Source organism: Hippocampus bargibanti, linkage group LG12 (genome assembly GCF_051943395.1).
Source record: "Hippocampus bargibanti isolate YZ-2025 linkage group LG12, ASM5194339v1, whole genome shotgun sequence".
Taxonomy (NCBI): Eukaryota; Metazoa; Chordata; class Actinopteri; order Syngnathiformes; family Syngnathidae; genus Hippocampus; species Hippocampus bargibanti.
The window spans coordinates 10,236,829-10,260,112 of record NC_142745.1 but is presented as its reverse complement, the minus strand read 5'-3'; the positions used below and the strand labels follow the sequence as shown (position 1 = coordinate 10,260,112).

The following is a 23,284-nucleotide window of genomic DNA, read 5'->3' as shown; positions in this document are numbered from 1 at the left end:
CACGCGCTTAAAAAATACACTAAGTGAAATAACGTAATCAGTGCAGGACCTGCACAGGCTTTTCATTTACTGGCCTAAAAAATATTGCTATGGTAACCGTTGATAGCTTGACCGATTACCATATAGACCCTGGTTATCATAGACACCTAATTAATATATTGAAATATAGCACCTGTATTTCTCAATTTGAACGTGCACATGTGCAGGTAATTCGTCCCTCAATGATGTCAGTGTGGGTTGGACACGGTTAATATTTAACGAAATTACACTGCCAACTGCTGTTACCTGGTTAAACATTTTCCACTCGGGTCAGGAGAGAAAAAAAAATCACAAATGACGTTCATTAGCACAAAATGCCCCTCACAGGACACAACTACTACTTACAGGATGACGGCTACCATGTTCACCAAAAACAAGTCACGAAACAGTCAAACCAGAAAGAAAAAAAGCTAATTTTCAGCATTGGATTCAGCTGTGAGGTCGTTATTTCTGCGGTGTCGTTTCGTTGTTCCAGTCTGCCCTCTAGTGTTCAATTTTATAATGACAGATATGACGCTCGCAAGTCCACGGTTTTTATGATTATTTCAAAATAAAATATGTATTCACAAAAAGGGTCATTAAAACACTGTACGTCTAACTTTACTTTTTTTCCGTTATTTTCACATCATTTTGCCGATCTGTCAGACAAAAAAACATCAGCATTACGGGATTACCATATTTCTTTGTTCATGTACAAGTATGACATTTTAATGTCATTCGACGTAAACGCTTGGCCAAAAACATGCGAATCAAACCTCGGAAGATGGACGACACTGATTCGCTGTGGCGACCCCTGAAGAGAAAAGCCGAAAGGAAAAGAATGTAAAAAAAAAAATCAAAACACCCCTTTCTGCATTATTCCATTCTTAAATGGAGAAAATTGTTTTAATGTTAAATATATTATGGTAAAAATAAAATTATTTTAATCTAAAAAATGATTGATTTAAGATTTGTTGTATAAAATGGTGTATTTTATAACTTTTACCATATAGAAGGTGCACCTTCAATAAATGAAGCTTTCCAAATACGTGTATAAGGCACTACATTATGGACAGGGGTTACGCACGACTTCAAGAGGGGGAAATGGAGTCAGTGGCTGGTGACAGTAGTTGTGAGACCTGTGTGGCTCAATATTACTTCACATATAAGGCGCTGGGTCGTCTTTTGTAGAAAATTAAGGCTATTGGGTGCGCCTTATACACGGGAAAATATGGTAGCCTTATACACTGGAAAATATGGTATATTAGTATCGGGGCATGGTGGCCATTTCTCAACATTCTATCTTAATGACATTACTTTTATGAAAATGAAGTTGTGAATATTAGAAATTGTATGTAAGTAATTTGAACAGCGGGAGCAGGTATGTCCTCTGATGAGCATCACTGGTGTCTTCAAACTTGTCATAATACAATTCCCAAATTTAAGCTTTCATAGGAACATGATACTCTGTCTGATACTGCGTCACTCTTTAAAAGAGGCTCCAAACAGTTGTTGATGTATTTCTTCACTTTTAATTATTGGTTAACTCAGTGCATCAATCATAAATCAAATATCACATACAATGTATAAAAACAGTCTCTGTGAGCTGCGATGAAATCACAACTCATCACGCTTCTGCCTCCACTTTCTTTTCCGCTTCACTCCGTGCCGCTTGGGCTCGCCGACGTTCTGCTTCCGTCACCGTCATTGGATGGAGGGGGAAGAATCCTGCTAAACCTGAGGGAAGAGAAATGGTGAATTTTAGATGTGTCTGAAAGAGTTGGGTACCATTCATAGACGGAGGAATAAAAATCATTTGTGTGAATGCGATATACGTGGTTATTTATCGGTTCACATCATTTCAGTTTTGACAATATTTTTAACTAACGTATTTTCTGATGTATAAGGCGCATTCAAGGTATAAGGCGCACACCCAAACTTTTCCCAGATATAAGGCGCACCTTCAATGAATGAATTCCAAATATAATATATAAATATAGAAAAGGGTCATCTTTTGAAGAAAATCAAGGTTTTTGGGTGCGCCTTATACACCGGAAAATACAGTTTTGGATTTTACAGTTCTTTTTCAGAACGTTTCTTAAATAAAAATATGCATTTTAGTTGTATCTTATTTGAACATGTTTAATGCTGCATATGCATAACAGTTTTGCATATTATGAACACAATGTTCTTCTTTTTTTTTTTTTCAATATGGCTCTCGTATGGTATTGTGTTACCTAACGTGGTGCCCAGTCAGTATACAACACAACAAAGAGGTACCTAAAAGTTTGGCGACTGGCTTGGTGGTGTGCGCGCCACATCCGATCCAGTACTTGATGCGGTCCGAGTTGAAGCTGACCAGTTTCTCATTGTACACGTTAGGTAGTGGGTCGTAGGTGCCCAGCTGCTCGATGTACTTGCCGTCCCTTGCCCGCTTGTTGAATGCCGCCACAATGCGGTAGAAGGGTCGGTTGGCCTGCTTGTGGCCCGCCAAAGCCATGCGAATGACCACGTAACCACCATGGTATCGTTTTAAGAGCTGCGATGCTGCAACAGGAGATTGGATTTCCAAGTTATTTTTTTTCACCCATGAGGCAACCCATGTGAAGTACCTGTACTGTACAGTGGGTCCTTGGTTTACGACGCTATCAACACAAGGTTTGATTGCTTTTCATCATACATTTATTTTACCAAGCATCTCATGATTTTTTTTTACTTTTGATTTGTGTGAACGTATGCTTGGACTGGCTTAAAAATCGAGTTTAAATGTCACCTTCGAAATTGAATACGTTCGTAAATCCAGGATGGAGTTTTCGAGATTGTATGTGTGTAAAATGACACATTTTTAGATACAATACTCACATAGATGGACCATGATACCTGCTGAATAGTTTGAAAATCCTGCAACAGAGAAAGATTTTTTTTTTCAAATATTGCGTTCCAACGGCGTATTGTTTGTAGCCGATAGCACAGCCGAGTTTAACAGCAAAAAAACAAAGTGGAAAATCGAACGGAATACCTCTGAAATCGTGAATGGCGTGGGAAGAACACAATGCGTCCAGGTAATAGTAGAGTTGAGATTTTATGCAATATCAACTGCTTGTTTTTTGTTATGTTGTCCAAACTAAGTGTGACATTTGTCAGGGCGCAGACATGTTTCCAACCGGAAATTGCGTCAGTCTTTCTGGACAAGATGTTGATCGTTTTCCATGACAGTAGGGGGCAGTGTTGCGCTGCTCAACCACACGGGCTGGAAATAACGCCAACGTGTACGTGAATAAGTATTGTTTTCAGTATTATTCCAACTTAAAAATAACATCAAATATTTCAGTGTATGTATTGAAATAACACGATTTCAATATTTTATTTTGGTCAAATTTGATATTTTTAGTCAGAGATGCAAGTAAACTTTTCTACAGTGTTTTAGGGGTGAGGATGCATAATAATAATAATAATAATAATAATAATAATAATAATAATAATAATAATAATAATAATAATAATAATAATAAAATTTGAGCGTTCAATCAGCCTGCCATGTGTTTTTTGGAATGTGGGAGCAATCCAAAGGACCCGGAGAAAACCCACGCAGGCATGGGAAGAACATTGAAATTCCACACAAGAAGGCTGAAGCTGAAATTGAACACGGTACTCCTGCACTGGGAGATTGACGTGCTAACCAATGGATCACCGTGCCGCAGTGCAGTAATATATTTAGTAAAATATATGAATTAAAATTTAAACTCAGCAACAGGTAGGATCGTTTTTTTTTTGTGCGTTTGATCTGTTTAAATCTGATTCAAAAATATTTTTGTAGACACAAAGCCTGTGATTAAAAATTAGCTGTTGACCTGCAGTGTCACAGTGAAGACACAGCAGGGTGCCATAGTGCATGTGTTCTAAGTGTCCTAAAGGTTTGAGAGGGGCTAGAACAGGCATGGGCAAACTACGGCCCGCGGGCCACATACGGCCCGTTAGGCTTTTTAATCCGGCCCGCCGAACCTGCCCAAATTATAGTAAAGACAGTGTCTGAAACTCATGACAAAAACTTAGCAGAAAACAGGGCAGATAACTGAAAAGGTGCCTGCCCCATTTTTCACAACTTGAAGCACAATGAGACAACTAATCACATTAAAAAACATTGTCACGTATTGTCCAGTTTATAGCTTTTTTTTTAATCATGAATGTACCTACTACAAATGCTACCTTGCTTAATTTACGGTAAATGTGCATGGCTAGATTTTGCTGCAGTAGTCGATTGTCATTGCGGTGCACAATGCAACGTTTGCATTGCTTCCTACGAGCCACTAAGCCCGTTTCATTAGTCTCATGTACACTTTACAGTCACGGTTTAATGTAAATTTACGTTTTGTAGCGTCACATATGTTGTTAGCTTCTTTTGAATCTTTCTTCTGGGCTGAGGTTCTGTGCATCTATTTTGGAAAATGATATGCAATTGCACGACTTTATAACGCTTGCGAAAGTCCGGAAGAAAGAAGCAGGCTTCTGATTGGCTGCTGTGCCGAGTATGCAAATTTCACTGCTGGTAGCCTATGTCTGTGTGCTCGGCGACGGTACACGTGTATTGTTTGCGCGCGAAGGCGAGGGCGTCTGAGAGGAGTTTGTTGAGCGCACGGTCAGGACAAACCATCTATGATTTGGCGGAATTTAACACAAGTAGGTATTATTGAGCTTGAATATTTCGTTGTGGAATAATATGTTTTGAATGTTGAAAGTGATTCCATTTTTCAATAAATGTTGATTTCTTTAACTTTGCCCCTTCAATGAAAACTTATTAAAAACAGACGCAATTTTGATGAATCACAGTGCATATGTTATTTTAATGTATTTCCATTTCCTCCTCCAAGTATCTGCGAAATAGTATGTAAACGCCATATTCCTTGAGACAAAACTACATTTAAAGGACAACCGGCACCATTTTTTTGTGTTCCCCACTGACATCAGAAAAACGTTTTATAGCATCTAAAATACCCAAAACAGGCAGGCTGATATTTTTAGTTAAATGAAAAACACCAATAAAAATGACTTCAAAATGAATCCGGAAATGGCCAGTTTCAGAAGGTCCCACCCCCTTGTTCGTGACGTCACGCCAAGACGTCTTGCCTTGCTCGAGAATCAAAACAATGGCTTCAGATTCGGAGAAGATGTTTTCTTGTTAATAATAATAATACATTTCATTTGTAAGCGGCTTTCAAGACGCTCAAGGTCACTCATCCAGTTATGAATATGATTCAAATAGTTCTGAAGAGGAAAGCATAAATGTTTGCAACTTATTCAAGGAGTCCTCCCATATCAATTCAAGCCGTCAATGACAGCAATGTAGCACCCAGAAAATGCAGAAGATTGCGCCCAAGCTCCGTTGGAAATGGGCTGATTTGTCAGCTGGGAATTTGTGTCAGCGAATATCAAATAGTTGTCTTGGTGCAACACACAACGATTCACCATGGCATTATTTATGTGTTTTCCTTCTAATTTCGCCATCAACACGGATCAACACGAAGTTTTCAGACCAAACAAAGTACTCAAAATGCATTGTGTGTCGCTTTCTCGGTCAGGGGCGGTCCAAACGTGACGTCACATGGGGATCGTCATCAACTCGAAAACAAGACTTCGTGAATATTCAGCGCAAGTACATAGAACATAAACTATAGCTATATGCTGTGGAATCTTTGTAAAATACGCTCAGTCGAAGTCATTTGAAGTGATTTTATAAATTATGGACATAACTTGACCGGAGGCGTCGGTTGTCCTTTAATGCTTTAGGTTTAGTATTTCCGGCCCAAACACTCCCTCCAAATGCTCCTGGCCCGGCCCCTCTGTCAAATTTTAGAACCCAATGCGGCCCGCGAGTCAAAAAGTTTGCCCACCCCTGGGCTAGAATCATTTAGAAAGTGTTGGTTGATTTATAAAAACAGGGGGATGATTGAAAGGGAAATTTGAATTTGATGTGTAAATAGTTTTCTGAAGAATAAAAATATTTTATTTTCCTTTCGTTGTTCTTTTTCGTTCTAATTTGTTTTCAAGTAACGATCCCAGTTTTTTCTCTTTGTCGTGGTTAAATAGAATTACAATCCCAGTTTCTCACTTGGGTCCTTTGCAAAATTGATTGCCCTTCCCTGGTGAAAAGCAGTACGGCTCAACAAATATTACAACAAAGACCGAGCCTTGTTTGCTTAACTGGCTCAACTTGGGATCGTATGAGCGCTTCATATTATCATCATATTTTTAGATCGTCCTATAGTAATAAAAAAAAAACGAAAATAAAACGTTTGGTTCAATGAAGAGTGAAGATAAATTGTTGTTTGATGGTAATGAATGCATGCGAATGTACGTACACACAGCGAGTGACAGACGAGCAGGACTACTTGTTCCCTCACCCAAAGTCAGATGAGGTGGGCTCCAGTTCAATCACAGCCCTTAAGACAACCCCGATATAAAAAGAACAGCTGTGCTTTAAAAAGGGATGCCAGAAAGTTCTGCAGGACAAACTTAAAAAGTCATATCATTATTTAAAGTGGAAAACCTGAAGTCCCATCAGACTTAATGTGCTCGTGTGCGCTCTGCAATGAGACCTCTTTTTATATTTGTGCCACAAAAACAAGAGCACGGTGAACGCACTAATTAGACAAAAAGCTGATTGCTGGCACCGGGTTATTTATTGCGTGCCTGTGAGTGAATCCAAGAAGCAGTGGCGATTAGCAACATATGCATCTGGGGATCAACAGCAACACAGTACCAACTGCGCGGCTCCAGCTCATTTCCATACATTAATTCACCCGTGTACATTTGCTAATTCTGTCCAGCGTGTCGCGATAAAGTGTTGGATCACACCGATGAAATCTTTCAAAGTGGCCTATGACACTGAAATAAACACAATGATTAACTAATTCCCTGCCATTCCCGAATTTGTTTGGGTTTTGGTTTTTCTTGCTGGGGTGCCAATAAAGCTCTGGCCAGACCTCTGGCAATATTTTTTTCCCTTCCACGAGGGGGCAGTATTTCCTTTTTCCATGTTTGCGCTTTGTTCCACCTTCATCTGTTGTTAAAACGTGATATAAACCAATATGTGTTTTGCATTGTATTTTGGACAGCCGCTCTCATTTCAAGATCATATAACTCCAGACCTATATAATTTAGGAATTAACTCTTTTTTTTCTGATGAAAGAAGAGAGTCTAAGGTTTCTTATGTGGATTTGAATGTTTATGTAGTGCAAAAAATGTGTCAACTCCAGTGCCAGGGTTTTTGTCATTTTCACTCAAAGTCCAGGACCCACGGAATATTGAATTTTAGGACTACATAAACATTCAATGCAGCATAAGACACATAAGAAACCTTAGACTCTCTTCTTTCATCAGAAAAAAAGAGTTACATCCTAAATTATATGGGTCTGGAGTAACATGAGGTGCAAGTGGGGGCGGCTGTACAAAAGACAAGAGTCAGGGAAAAACATTACCAGAGGTCTGACCTGTGCTTTATCGACACTCTTCCGCAAAACAAAAAAACAAAAACCAAAAATAAAACCCGAACAAATTCCAGAATGTCGCCCCACGTCAAATTTTCAATTCCCGAATAAATTCGGTGAATGGCAGTTAATGAGTTAAAAAAAATCACCACATGCATGTTTTTCTGTGAGTGAAGTGTGCCCCAATTGAAATCGCCAACCAACAATCAATCAGCCTCACCAAAGTGTAAATAAATTTGAGATCATAAAAACGACCCCGATCGAGTTTGTTTTAGATCTTTCCATCGCCTCAACTCACCTCATTCAAACGAGGGATCATTAACTGGCTTGTGCAAAGCTTACTGATGATAATTTCAATCAGGTGTGTTGGACCACAGACAGAGGAGACGACTTGGAGAGAACTGCTCTAAATAAATGTCACACTTTTGAATAATTCGTCCGGAAAACATCCGACAATCATACATTTGCTGACTTTAATTGTCGAAGAGGAAAAAAAAAAGCTCAAATTCTGCACCAAATTGAGGAACAGCAACTATACGGGGTAAGTTTTCGCAAAACAAAACAGCCTATTCTGTGGAGGGTTTGGAAATATAACTTCTGCTGAGAGAGGAAGAGAGGCAAATCCCTGGATGAATATCATGTCAATATTTATTATCCATTATATTTTGGCAAAATTCTGAGTTCCACTCTTGCTTTATCTGTTTGTGAAAAACCGGAAGGCTTTTCTCAAATCAAACCTAGTTTGGAGGGTTCCTGAATGCAGCAAGACGGGCAAGTAGGAAATTCTCTTGCCCAAATGAAGGAATTCCACAAATTGCTGTTTTGTCGCAAAATAATCCTGTTACGACTGGCAAGAATTGGAGACGGTGTAAATATGGAAATAAACTGCTCATGTGGCTGTAGCTTACAAGTACATATTGCTCGCTTCAGATATATTTTATAATAGACTGCTGCAATACAGTACATGATGTTTCCTGAGGCCGTTCACCAAGATTTTGCACAATATTTTGCAAAGGAAAAAAAACATGTTGAAAAGTAAAAATGTATTTTGTGATATTAAAATGGCTCACTCCAGACAGTGACTAATGTGCAGTTAACACAACCAGTATAACTATGCCTAATTACATACCTGTCAACCTGCGAGATATACTGTGACCTTACTGACGGCTCAATTTTAATAACATTAAACATTAATACTTTTAACAAGTTGCAACATATTTCTAAGAATATGAAAAAAAAAAACCGAATTTGTCCACAGCAAAAAAATCTGAATGATATTACGGCAAAAAAACTGGCAAATATTAATTTAACTGAATTCAAAATAAAATTCCACGTAACCGGATATTGTCTTCTCGGAACGTTTGTTTCTTCTCCATACTTTTCGCACGGTGGTCGACTTTGCTTTTTACGAGTAGCGATATTTGTTATGATCAACATTACTGCTGGTAATTAATGACAAAAACGGAATCGAAAATATGTCAAAATTATATTTAACAATTTTTGCGTTTCCCGTACAAACTTTCTTATATGCCGTACACATCTAAAAATGTGGCCGCTTGACAGGTATGAAATTAAATGGGTGTTTTATTTTTTTTTATTTTCTGGGTTTTTTTTTTTTCAAAAGTATTTCTCCAATAAATTGGAGTTATTAGTCTTTTCAAGAGGGCAAAAGAAGGGATTTGAAAGTCTGCTCCAGTTTATACATTGACTTTTAGAGTTGGTGGTCTTTTTTTTTCCTCCCAAATTCCCCAAAAAATGCATTTGATCTTAATTGCGGATAAAATTCTACAATGAGAGTGTTTATACTCGTGTGTTTTTGTGCTCTGTGAATTGTTGGTGACCAGTCCAGGGTTTACCCAGTCTCTTTCCCTCAATCAGATGAGATGGGCTTGAAGTCACTCACATGTGACGGCAAGCGTGATAGAAAATGAATGGACAAAACTGTGGTAATAGCTGTGATGCTTTTACATTGAAAGCACCTGATCAGATGTTAAATGACGACTGCTAGAGCTAGGTGTTTAATATAAAATGTTGCTTTCTCGAAACTGACTGAATATTATTTACCCACAACACGGCAAAAATGTGCTGTATTCGTAAACCCTTGAAAAATTATACATTTTGTCGCCAAAAAGGTTTCCCAATATTTTTATTGATGTTAAGCTTTTTTTCGTACAATTCCCCTTTCATATTGACTCCAACTTAGTCCATGATGTTCCGATATGCAAGTTTTTTTGGGATCATTCCCTCAAATGCGTGCACATGGGTTTGATCAGACATGATTTCACACATGGGAAAGCACGCAGTGAATGGCAAGCATGTCATCAAGGCTGCATCTTGACGCTAATACCTTCTGTTGCCAAGCGCCCAGGTGACAGCTGGGTTGACTGTCTGGCGAAGGGTGGCGGGGGTTGGCAGACGCAATTTGTGAAGGGGGTTTGTTAGTGAAAAGGTGACACATACTGCCACTGGTGCACCTGAGTTCGTAGTTGATCAGAAATACAATACTATTGAGTGTGCTTCAATATGTTCCCTCAAGTTGCTTTATCTAGCTACCTAGCGAGCTACAGTAAAGTCTCGTTATATCGATATCGGATATATCGATAGTCCCGGTTATATCGATGCTATTTCTATGCACGCACGGAGAAAATTACATGCGCGCAGGGTCGGATATATCGATAGTCCCGGTTATATCGATATTTTTCGGACTCCCTAGAATATCGATATAACGAGACTTTACTGTATCTCTATTTACGGTGTTGGGGTATGGGGGGAGGGCAATGTTTCACTGTGACAATAATAATAATACATTTAATTTCCAAGCGCCTTTCAAAATGCTCAAGGACCATGTTCGGCAATGTTACTGGGATATTGCAGTGTTTGCCCCGCTCATATGCTGCACAAAAAATATATAGTAGATATTCTAAGTAACTTTGTGTGCTTTGTCCGTTGACACAAGTCGGAAGAGAGTGATTTGTTTCGAGACAGGAAATTGATTGTGCTGAGGCAAAGTCTCAATTCATTGTTGTTTTTTTCTATTCATGGCGGAGCTCAGGCTTGATTCCTGATCCTCACAAATCCAGTGTACAATAGTTATCTTGTGTTTATACCAGTGGTGGGCAATGGATTCCATCGCTAGGCCTTCAGTAGTGCTATGTCTGAATCAATCCAGATAGAAAAAAGTGTGCTGTGATTTACTACAAGTCCACTCGAGGGTCCCATTAATCAGGAAATAACTGACCGACCATTCTTGATGTCCATTTTTTCTTGAAAATGGCTATCGGTAAATCTGCAGCCGCATCAATTTATTCTCCTCTGTCAGCCATTGTGGGTTGACAAAAATGCTATAAATTCAACACAATATACTCGCTTATGCAGATCGCTACCGATAGTGTGCTAGCTCTGGCCAGTATGCTCTTGTCACTAGCGACTTGTGATCAGAGCAGTTTTCGCTAATTGGCTAGTGACTAGTCAATCATGGTATACGAAAACTAAGAAGGGGTTGGTACCCCTTTTGGGTTGCCAACTTGAAATATGATTGGTTAGTGCAACAATTTGATGGACACATTTTATGCCTCAGGGCCTGCCGAACTGATTGTGAAGGTGTCCAGGTAGATTACTGACACTGGAAACAAATGATGACTGAAATGTGATTGGTTAAATGCTTCAATCCGAAAACACGTCTGGATGCAGCGCGACAGGGAAAAAGTAATGGAAGGAAGCTAAAAGACAATTTGGAATTATTTAATAAGAAGGCTCATGAGAGCACTTGCTGATGGCTGCCTACTCGGGCGCCATATTGGACTTCCAAATTCCCAAGAAGTGTACATTTGATTGGTTGTACACAACCTATACTACCACAAATCCCGGGAATATTCATCATCCTGATTTTTATTCCGCCACGAGACAAATGACTGTCATCTACAGTATTAGAAACAAAGGCGGCACATGAATGTTTTGTATAAACGATTGTAGCAACAAGAACAAAGCCCTATTGCCTTAAAGTCATTGCTTGATGCAATAATCTGCCCCCGCAGTTCTATTTTACTCCAATGAGTGCTTGTCTCTATTCGGAGCCTTCATGCCTGGTGGTGTGGCCTGTCTTCAAACAGGAAGGCCGATGGTATGGCCCTTAAGCACTGCGATCGGGTCTAGACCCGACCCGGCTCACTGTGCTGCATAGAAGGCAATAAAAACATAAGGAGGATTAGCGTTGTGTTCCTAACAAAGTGAATACCAGAGAGCGAAAGGGCCATGCCTATGGGCTCCACCGTGCCCCTGCTGCACTCATTGGCACCCCGAACTTGGGCTTCCCCCGAGGTCCGCTCTATTTCAGGGGTGCTCTGTGGATGTGCGATAGACTCTTGAGTGGGTGAAACTTGTGTCGTTGCTAAAAGAGGAGGCGAAAACACAGACAGATAATCCACGGCTTAAGTTTGCAGCTCTGTAGCAACTTTCCCCTCTAAAACAAGGGAACATATGTTAAAATACTTAAAATTTAATTCAATCACACAACTGTGCGGCGCATATCTGCTGCGAAACATTTTCTCACAAGCCGGGAAAGCAAACTTGTACTCTCGACCAGCGCTGCGTGACTTGTTTTAAAAAGTCACCTTGTTGCAACAGAGTAGTTCCTTTTATGTTGGCCAATGAAACAGTGTTATCTAAAACCTTTTCCTTGTACCCGTCACGCACTCTTCGCCCTCTTTGGGGCAGTGTGATGCAGTGCATGCCCGTAGACATGTACATACAGTGAGACCTCAACTTACAAACACCTCAACTTACAAACTTTTTTTCTTACAAATGTCAAATTTATGAAAATTAAACCTTATAATAAGCACTATTTTCATAATACACACCCACCACGGCTGGTGGAGTGATCTTCGGCGGAAGCACACAACCGAACAGCACCAGAGGTTAAGTTACCAACAGTCCTTATGGAAGGTGACTCGCCTTCCATAAGTCATCAACGACCATCAAAAAGGTAAATAAAACGTTATTTGATAGCACAGTTTATTTCTTTAATTACAGTCGTCATGTAATGCGCCTCTCTTTCCAAACAGCATTCCATCAAGCCATAAATGACCATCACAAATATATATAAAGTGACTTTATGATACAATGCAGTGTATTTCTTTCATTACAATACAATAGCACATTTATTACACATAGAATAAGGTATGTTGTGTGTAGTTTTAAGGCTTATTTAGTTGAAAAGTATATTTTATGGAAACCCGGGAACGGATTATTCCCATTTTAATGGTTTCCTATGGGAAATGTTTTTTGAGATACACACTTTTCGCCTTACACACTCTGTCTGGGAACCAATTAAGTTCGTAAGTTGAGGTCTCACTGTATTGACATAGAAAATGAAACTAGAATAAGAACAAATGATTAATTTTCACCGATTCAGAAGCATACTGTATATGACATTGACCGTTGTTATATTATCTGTACTATATTTATGTGTTGCCAAAGCCTTTGTGGGTGAATATTCATCATTTGAAAGGTTATTGGCCTGGAACTATTTTCTTTTATGAGCCTGCCAATAGTACTCATTCCTTGCTAGCACTTATTCCTTGCTAGCACTAAATCCTTGCTAGCACTGAAACTAGTGACGTTTTGTTTTGTATTTTAATACACATTGTGTGTAAATAATGTTGTAGCTGTAGTTTTACAATCAAATCCAATCTGTAAAACTGATTGAATCGCTATTTGTATTAAATGAAATGTATAAAAAAGCAAAATAGTGCCAGGCAGAGTGAGCAGCTGTTACCCACATTTTGCCTTGAAAAAGCTTAGCATGACAGATCGCTGTCTCGGGCTAAACGCCTCTTAAATGCCCTGTTTTGTAGAGTAGGTAATGACATTTATACAGCGTATGCGCACATGTGGAGGCTATTTATGCTCCCTGTAAGGCCCCATCCCAGCTTGTCTCGTTGTGGGTCGTCTTCACTCCTCGAGTTGCATACGGTGGTCCGAAGTGTTCGTTTGGAGAACAAAGGCTTCGCTTGGCTAATACTCAGCTAAGTTTACATGTTCATTCACACTTGATTACGGAGGAAGTCCTGACACAGGCAATTGTTTCAGTATGTCAAGTGGTCCTTCACGGAAAGAGGCCTTCAACATGACATCAATGTGAGGCAGAGTAGCGCTCAGTGCCTCACTTAACCTCCACCAAGGTTTAAACTGTTAACAAAAACATGGTGGAGAGTTATTACTGTTTCATTTACCATATTTGCCGGTGTATAAGGTGCACCGGAGCAGAAGGCGCACTCACAATGAATGGTGGCATTTCAAACTTTTTTTCATAAATAAGGCACACCTTCAAATTGAAGAAATCAATGAATGAAGTTTTCCAAATACAGTAATGTCTCGTTATATCGATATCGGTTATATCGATAGTACTGCTTATTACGATACTATTTCTATGAACGCAAGGAGAAAAGTTACATGCCGCAGGATCGGATATATCGATAGTCCGGTTATATCGACATTTTTCCCGACTCCCGAGAATAGCGATATCATGAGACTTTACTGTAATTGTAAGCATGATCCTACTTTTGTTGAAAAGTGAAAATATATCAGTTCGCTAAGCTTGCTTAAATTGCTGCTGTGGACTGCAAAGTTTCCCTTTGTGAGACGATTAAATGTTTTCTGATTCTAATTAAATAGTTGTGCACATTTTCATAATTTGGCAGGTACTGTAGTTTTCATGAATGCTCCACCATTGGTCACTAGTTTTGTCACGATGGAAAATGAGAATTGAAAATTAATACTGTCTGGGTGTAATGGCAAAAAAACTGGCATATTATGTCACATAATCTTTCACAACAAATACAGATATCTAGATTTCCAGATATAAACAAGCTCTGTCAATAAAACATATATACTGTATATATATATATAAAACAGTATTATTATTATTGTTTTTTGTGGTGACAAAGGACATGTAAGTTTATTTTATTTTATTATTAAACGAGACTTTACTGTATATAAATATTGTAAATACTATTTCACGTAAGGCGCACCTGCGTATAAGGCGCAGGGCCATCTTTTGAAGAAATGAAGGCTTTGGGATGCGCCTTATACACCGGAAAATACGGTCATTGTTAATTTATTTCGGAGGCCACTATGAGAATTCCCAACACAAAACATAAATATTTTAAAATACCACAACAAGTGACTTTTAACTGAAGCCATGTGTTAGTTGGCATTATACTTCTTGGTATAACATGAGGATTAGTAAATTTGGTCCAACCAAAGTTTAATTTTAAATATGGATTGCCCCCTTTTTTTAGGTACATAAAAGGACTGTTCTATAAGTATATATAAGTGGACAAAATATGCCGGTGCCACATTTTATCTGCTTATGGAAGCATTACAATTGGAAAGACAAAATTACACTTGTACCATGGAAAGAAAAAACAAATACACATTTACTTTAAACAAAACATTTAAACGAAGTACAAGATATACAATATGCAACACTGCAATCGTTTCACCAGAGACCATTTTTCTCCGCCAATTTATTTTTAGTTTCTGGCAACTCTGCAACATTCAAGGTACACCAAATTTAGGCGATACATTCTCAAAGCTTTCCCCTCTCCCCTGCAGCACCGAAGAAGTAAAAGGCATGCAGGTGTCATTTATATTTACCTGAGCAAGCCTTTATGGATTAGCGCCGTTTTGCAGTTTCTGTGCTCAACTCCCAAATTAATCGCGATGCATTCGCATAATCCCGAATGCTTTACAAACGCGTACATGTAGAGATATGCTGAATGCCTACTACTACTACTATATTTTCAAACCATTTTGCTTGAAGTGAATGAAAACTGCTCTTTTTTCCCATTATGGTTGTCATGGGCTACATTAGAAGAAAAAAATAATCCTAACTAATCACAATGTAGTCATTTTTTTAAAAATGATAATCATTATTATTATTCCAAAGTATTAGTATGCATTTGATTTCCACTTTAAAAGGGTAGTATGATGTGTCTCTGTGATTGGAAGTGTTCACAGTGCTCCTAGAAGTGGCACTACTGTCCCATGCAGATAAGAGTTGAGGGTAAAATTTGCTCACATCATAGCCCCCTTTTTTATTATTATTTTTTTGAATATCAGTGCGTCTGTAACATCTGTGAGGTGACATTCCCCGCTGCCGCCATCAAGATCCAACGGTAGTCATGCTGCTCCCGCAATCAATTATCCATGCATATACCCCCCCCCCCCCCGTGCCAGTGTCTACGACATGAATCACTCTCCTCAGCCTTGATGCTCAAGAAAAAGACAGAAACTTTCATTTGAACCTTTTTAGAGGAGTTGAATAAACTTGTCAACGTTGAGATACAGTATTTACTAAAATCATTCCAGCACACAATAAAAAAAATGATGTGTTTAGTTGTAACACAGGCCTGGCCACCTAGGCAAGACCCCCCTACCCCCTTATCCCACCCACTCCCAACCCTCCGCCCCATGCCTCAACTCCAAAGTGTGTGTGTGTGTGTGTGTGTGTGTGTGTGTGTGTGTGTGTGTGTGTGTGTGTGTGTGTGTGTGTGTGTGTGTGTGTGTGTGTGTGTGTGTGTGTGTGTGTGTGTGTGTGTGTGTGTGTGTGTAGGAGGAGAATGAAATAGATTTCACAGCTCATATTGCTCCTATCAGACTTTGAGACCACTTCAGTTGTTTTATGATTGTTATCGTGCTGCAGCACACATACAGGCTCCACACTCGTGTCCCTTCCCAAATCGGCACCAAACGAGGCTAATTTGGATCAGCACTGCATTGTACACTAAAACCAATGAGACATGATTCCCTAAAAAGGCAGCATGCAGGCTACCGCCTTCCATTCCAATGGCCTGACAGAGTTGGTGCACCAACCCCCCCCCCCCCCCCTTCTTCCGTGCATGATACCCTAAAAGTCAGACACACACACACACACACCGTATATTCTAGTGTTTAAGGCGCAAAAAAATCGTATTATGCACTATTTTATTACAATACAAAATGTATTATTTCATCAAAAACAATGAACAAAAAAGAATAAAAATTAAGTTTTACACCAGTTTTATAGTTATTACAGTATTGTTTATTCAAGTATATTAAATGAGTAAAACCGTTTTTAAATCAGAATTATCATTATTATTATTATTGTTATTACAATACACTAAGTCTGTGTAAGCTCTCAGTCGTACAGGAGTGGTCCATCGATGAAAAGGTTTCTTTAGCCGTCATCTGTACTTCTTTGAAGGTGTCGGACGTTTCGTCAGCAAACTAAATTCTTACTATTATATATATATATATATAATAATAATAATAATACAGTAAAGTCTCGTTATATCGATATCGGTTATAACGATAGTACCGCTTATTACGATATTATTTTCATTTCCCTTGCACATTTCTAGTCTTTTTATGTATAATTAGTACCGTTTAGTACGATACCCGGTTGTTACGATAATCCGGTTATTACGGTGCTCCTTTTCATCCCCCGCCGGCCATTTTTGTTGTTTACATCGATATATCCGTCGCGCCATTGGTCAACTTGGTCACGTGTCTTGTTACGTGAGCAGCTCTCCCGAGCAGACGCCATTTTCAGACGGCAGCTCGTGTGTATCAGACGGCTGCTCGTGTGTCTTCAACAATGGACTGTTTTGGATGCCATCAGAGCAATTTCCAAAGCGTGGAGTACGGTGTCCGAAAACACCATCAAGAACTGCTTCCGTCACTGCAAATTTGAAAATCCAGGGTGCAGTGAGGAAACATCTGCACCTAACGAAGAGGATGACGACAACATTCCTCTTGCAGTGTTGGCTGAAAAGCTAAAAGTCGCCGACATTGCATCGTATGTCGCAGTCGACAAAGACATTGCGACATTCCCAAGCTCATCAGATGCGGATATCGCAGCGGAGGTCAAAGCCAAGTATGCCACAGTAGATTCCCGTGATGATGATGATGCTGATGACGATGAAGAAGAAGCGACTGAATGCACACCTTTTGCAACTTCGACAAAAGCGTTGCAAGGGGTTGCGGACACGCGATCTTTCTTTGAATCCGTAGAAAATGCATCCGGTTTTTTAGAAACGTTAAACAAGATGGAAGTGTTCATATTAAAATATAAAAATGGGAAGCAGAAGAAGATTGATGACTTTTTTAAATAGCTTACATACATACTAATTGCAGTGTTATGTACATGTACTGTTACATGACTGCAAGCGTTTTTTGCAACAATGTTTGTTGTTTTGTCTGCTGAAGCGTCATGATTTTGAAAATGACTGTACATTCCATACTGTGCATTAAAGGGCAACCAACATCACTTTTTGTGTTTCTTGAGTCAGTCAAAAAGCTGTTGTAACGTCACAGCTGCGCGCCGGCATTCTATTCAGCCACTCGAACGTCACGTAAGTTATGTAAACGTTGCAGTTTTGGTTTTTCATCCATGTACAGTATTTAATTGTGTTGCATCCAGATATCTTTATTGTTTGCAACAATCACTGTTTTTCATATGATTGTATATGCCGGCGTTCGTGGCTTCGTGTGAATAGAACTTGACGATTTAGCATTGGTTGGTTTCATTTTTGAAATGAAATAGTCATTAAAAAGTGTAAAGACGTTTTTATTTTATGCACAACTTTATTTTTCACTTCACTACTGTACAAAAAACATGTTAGATACGCAATCCATGAACCCAATGATGAAATTACATGCCATAACAAAGATGCCGCATTTACGCACCCCCCCCCACAGGATCGGATATATCGATAGTCCCGGTTATATCGATATTTTTTCGGATTCCCTTGCGTATCGATATAACGAGACTTTACTGTATATATATATATATAGGGCCTAAACTACCAGTAAGAATTTAGTTTGCTGACGAAGTTTCTTGGATAAGAAGCGAAACGTCCGACACCTTCAAAGAAGTACAGATGACGACTGAAGAAACCTTTTCATCGATACGATATACTACATTCCTTTTTTTAAACATAATTTAGAAATGACCTGGCCCATTATCAGTTTTAAAAATCAAATGTAACGCCTAAGTACAATTTTTTTTTTTTGCCCACGCCTACTCACTGCCCATCCCTTGTCTCGAATTTTGTGAATTCAGGTGTATAAGGCGCACCTTCACTGAATGAAAAAAACTTTTCCAAATATAGTATAATATAAATAAAAATTTCAAAATATAAGGCACAGTACATTATAAGACACTACAGGAGAGGCTGGGGGTATGCACGACTTCTAAATGGAATCGTTGGCTGCTTACAGTTGTTGCGAGACCTGTTCTGCAGCAATATTACTTCACATGTAAGGCGCATCTTTTCACGAAAATCAAGACTTTTGGGTGTGGGGGGAAAAAAACTCCACACATGGATGCCAGAGCCAGAATCAAATGTGACATCTCACCATTGTGAGGTGGAGGTGCTAACTCGTCAACAATCGTGCCACGCTTGACAAATACAACTCATCCTCAAGTCCTGCCTTTCACCTGGTGTCTCACTTGCGAATGTAGAGAATTTGGGGGTTTTCGTGAGAGTTCATGGAAGGGTTACAAAGATGTTCGAGAGCAATTTATACACCTCCCACATAGTATATCATTTTTCTTGTTGGCAAGAAATGTTGAACTTGTTAAAATTATGCCTACATTTTGAACAAACAGTCAAACCTCTGTTTTCGACCGTAATTGATTCCACAAAACTGTTCCAAAACTGAATTGTTCACAAATTGAAACATTTCCCATTATAATCAATGTCTACTTTTTTTGTCGATATTGAACAAAACAAATATGTCGACCCACAGTGAAGCGCACTATGAGGATAATGTGTTGGTCGCAATGAAACGCCACACTTGAAAGTGATGTACATATAAGGAAGTGGAGGGAAGTTGAGTGGTGCATTCAGGTGCGCTCACTTTGCTCGAGAACCGAATTTTGAGACATAAAAAAACCCAAATGTTTTGGGCGAAAATTGAATTGATTGAGAACTAAGATGTTCAGGTTTAACTGTGTTCGAAACAAGAACTTTTTTTAAATTTATACTGTATAGATTTTTTTTTCCACAAAGCAATCCAAATCGTTCACTGAGTGTCAATCTCATTGTCAGTGACTCCGGAGGGCCATTATGATGTGGTGGTCGTCAAAAACATGCTAGAATTCCATCATTTCCTTCCTTATGTTTTTATTTATTTTTTGACTGGCAGAAAGCTGAGCCAAGTGGGGGGTGGGAATGGGGGGGGGGGGTGCGGGTATGCCATTTGGAACGGCATGTTTTGATATGGACCAATGCGGAGTGAGCGGGGAAAGTGGGCCCCTGTCTGGGAGAAAGGGCTGCGGCTCTGCTATGGAGCTTAAGTCTCCATCTCTCCTAATAAAAAACACTTAAGCCAAACAACCCGCCCCCCACCCTCTGCCTGCCTCTGATCCTGCCAGCTACCTGCAGGCCCTCCACGCAGCACATTTAATAAGAATAATAACGTACGAAGAACGCTGTCCGCCAGCAGGGCATGTCGCAGCGTAGTATTCTGGGAAGGCCTCTCTGGATTTTTTTTTAAAGACATTCCAACAAACTTCAAGCAACACGTTTTGTTTATTGATTTGGTTTCTTTGTCAAGCAGTCTTTCGCTTGTGTAATCCTCATCTCTGCTTCCACAAAAGCCAGAGCGGGGATGTAATGAAAGACCTTTTGCTTTTTCCACAGGAATATAAAGTGGCATTTTTATTTGTTTTGCCTCGTGTTTGATTCCCAGTAATGCAGACAATCATCAGGCATGGAGGGGAGATGGGTTAAATGCATTATGAATAAGCCAAAGAGAGAAAGAGAGCCACCTCGCTTCTTCTTCTCCTTCTTCTTGGAGCTCATCCTGATGCCTCTGCCGCTGCCACTTTAGGTTATGTGAGGAGTAAAGTACTTTAGCGGAGAGCGTGGTTTTTTTAAACATAATTTAGAAATGACCTGGCCCATTATCAGTTTTAAAAATCAAATGTAGCGCCTAAGTACAATTTTTTTTTTGCCCACGCCTACTCACTGCCCATCCCTTGTCTCGAATTTTGTGAATTCAGGTGTATAAGGCGCACCTTCACTGAATGAAAAAAACTTTTCCAAATATAGTATAATATAAATAAAAATGTCAAAATATAAGGCACAGTACATTATAAGACACTATAGGAGAGGCTGGGGGTATGCACGACTTCTAAATGGAATCGTTGGCTGCTTACAGTTGTTGCGAGACCTGTTCTGCAGCAATATTACTTCACATGTAAGGCGCATCTTTTCACGAAAATCAAGACTTTTGGGTGTGGGGGGAAAAAGAGTGTCAATCTCATTGTCAGTGACTCCGGAGGGCCATTATGATGTGGTGGTCGTCAAAAACATGCTAGAATTCCATCATTTCCTTCCTTATGTTTTTATTTATTTTTTGACTGGCAGAAAGCTGAGCCAAGTGGGGGGTGGGAATGGGGGGGGGGGGTGCGGGTATGCCATTTGGAACGGCATGTTTTGATATGGACCAATGCGGAGTGAGCGGGGAAAGTGGGCCCCTGTCTGGGAGAAAGGGCTGCGGCTCTGCTATGGAGCTTAAGTCTCCATCTCTCCTAATAAAAAACACTTAAGCCAAACAACCCGCCCCCCACCCTCTGCCTGCCTCTGATCCTGCCAGCTACCTGCAGGCCCTCCACGCAGCACATTTAATAAGAATAATAACGTACGAAGAACGCTGTCCGCCAGCAGGGCATGTCGCAGCGTAGTATTCTGGGAAGGCCTCTCTGGATTTTTTTTTAAAGACATTCCAACAAACTTCAAGCAACACGTTTTGTTTATTGATTTGGTTTCTTTGTCAAGCAGTCTTTCGCTTGTGTAATCCTCATCTCTGCTTCCACAAAAGCCAGAGCGGGGATGTAATGAAAGACCTTTTGCTTTTTCCACAGGAATATAAAGTGGCATTTTTATTTGTTTTGCCTCGTGTTTGATTCCCAGTAATGCAGACAATCATCAGGCATGGAGGGGAGATGGGTTAAATGCATTATGAATAAGCCAAAGAGAGAAAGAGAGCCACCTCGCTTCTTCTTCTCCTTCTTCTTGGAGCTCATCCTGATGCCTCTGCCGCTGCCACTTTAGGTTATGTGAGGAGTAAAGTACTTTAGCGGAGAGCGTGGAACTGCTCCACAGCGGGGCTCCTTTGCATATCAAATGAAACAGCGAGGCTGGATTGCGCTGCCAACCAGGACAGCGATATATGCACTGAAAGGTGCCCTCAAAGAGTGAGAAGAATAGAGATGGTGAGGTGCGGCATGTGAGCGCACTTGGAAACGTCACAGGCAGGTGAATATGCTAATTGCCGCCATTCGGCATTGGCACTGTCATTTGTGACTTTTCGTGTTTTGATAAATGAATATATTAGACTTGGTTTTCCTTTATTGGGGAGAAAAAGGGTGTGGGGGGAAAAAACCTCCACACATGGATGCCAGAGCCAGAATCAAATGTGACATCTCACCATTGTGAGGTGGAGGTGCTAACTCGTCAACAATCGTGCCACGCTTGACAAATACAACTCATCCTCAAGTCCTGCCTTTCACCTGGTGTCTCACTTGCGAATGTAGAGAATTTGGGGGTTTTCGTGAGAGTTCATGGAAGGGTTACAAAGATGTTCGAGAGCAATTTATACACCTCCCACATAGTATATCATTTTTCTTGTTGGCAAGAAATGTTGAACTTGTTAAAATTATGCCTACATTTTGAACAAACAGTCAAACCTCTGTTTTCGACCGTAATTGATTCCACAAAACTGTTCCAAAACTGAATTGTTCACAAATTGAAACATTTCCCATTATAATCAATGTCTACTTTTTTTGTCGATATTGAACAAAACAAATATGTCGACCCACAGTGAAGCGCACTATGAGGATAATGTGTTGGTCGCAATGAAACGCCACACTTGAAAGTGATGTACATATAAGGAAGTGGAGGGAAGTTGAGTGGTGCATTCAGGTGCGCTCACTTTGCTCGAGAACCGAATTTTGAGACATAAAAAAACCCAAATGTTTTGGGCGAAAATTGAATTGATTGAGAACTAAGATGTTCAGGTTTAACTGTGTTCGAAACAAGAACTTTTTTTAAATTTATACTGTATAGATTTTTTTTTCCACAAAGCAATCCAAATCGTTCACTGAGTGTCAATCTCATTGTCAGTGACTCCGGAGGGCCATTATGATGTGGTGGTCGTCAAAAACATGCTAGAATTCCATCATTTCCTTCCTTATTTTTTTATTTATTTTTTGACTGGCAGAAAGCTGAGCCAAGTGGGGGGTGGGAATTGGGGGGGGGGGGGGGGGGGGGGGGGGGGAGTGCGGGTATGCCATTTGGAACGGCATGTTTTGATATGGACCAATGCGGAGTGAGCGGGGAAAGTGGGCCCCTGTCTGGGAGAAAGGGCTGCGGCTCTGCTATGGAGCTTAAGTCTCCATCTCCCCTAATAAAAAACACTTAAGCCAAACAACCCGCCCCCCACCCTCTGCCTGCCTCTGATCCTGCCAGCTACCTGCAGGCCCTCCACGCAGCACATTTAATAAGAATAATAACGTACGAAGAACGCTGTCCGCCAGCAGGGCATGTCGCAGCGTAGTATTCTGGGAAGGCCTCTCTGGATTTTTTTTAAAGACATTCCAACAAACTTCAAGCAACACGTTTTGTTTATTGATTTGGTTTCTTTGTCAAGCAGCCTTTCGCTTGTGTAATCCTCATCTCTGCTTCCACAAAAGCCAGAGCGGGGATGTAATGAAAGACCTTTTGCTTTTT

The 23,284-nt window shown here is 40.0% G+C and overlaps 1 protein-coding gene across 1 annotated transcript; it reads right to left on the bottom strand.

Annotated features, from left to right (window-relative positions):
- Nucleotides 1–1,534: 1,534 nt before the first annotated feature.
- Nucleotides 1,535–3,185, bottom strand: mrps16 (mitochondrial ribosomal protein S16). Its single transcript, XM_089010351.1, has 4 exons — nt 3,038–3,185; nt 2,881–2,919; nt 2,299–2,565; nt 1,535–1,755 (listed from the first exon to the last, which is right to left on the bottom strand). Exons 2-4 carry the CDS (start codon nt 2,891–2,893, stop codon nt 1,646–1,648), a joined length of 390 nt encoding a protein of 129 aa, XP_088866477.1. The 5' UTR covers nt 2,894–2,919; nt 3,038–3,185; the 3' UTR covers nt 1,535–1,645.
- Between the last annotated feature and the right edge of the window lie 20,099 nt (nt 3,186–23,284).

What these genes read in the sequence shown, in the direction of transcription:
- mrps16 (XM_089010351.1), bottom strand. An exon ending in GCCAGTCGCCAAACTTTTAG is followed by an intron (nt 1,756 to 2,298) that starts GTACCTCTTTGT and finishes CTCTTCCCTCAG; the next exon opens with GTTTAGCAGGATTCTTCCCC.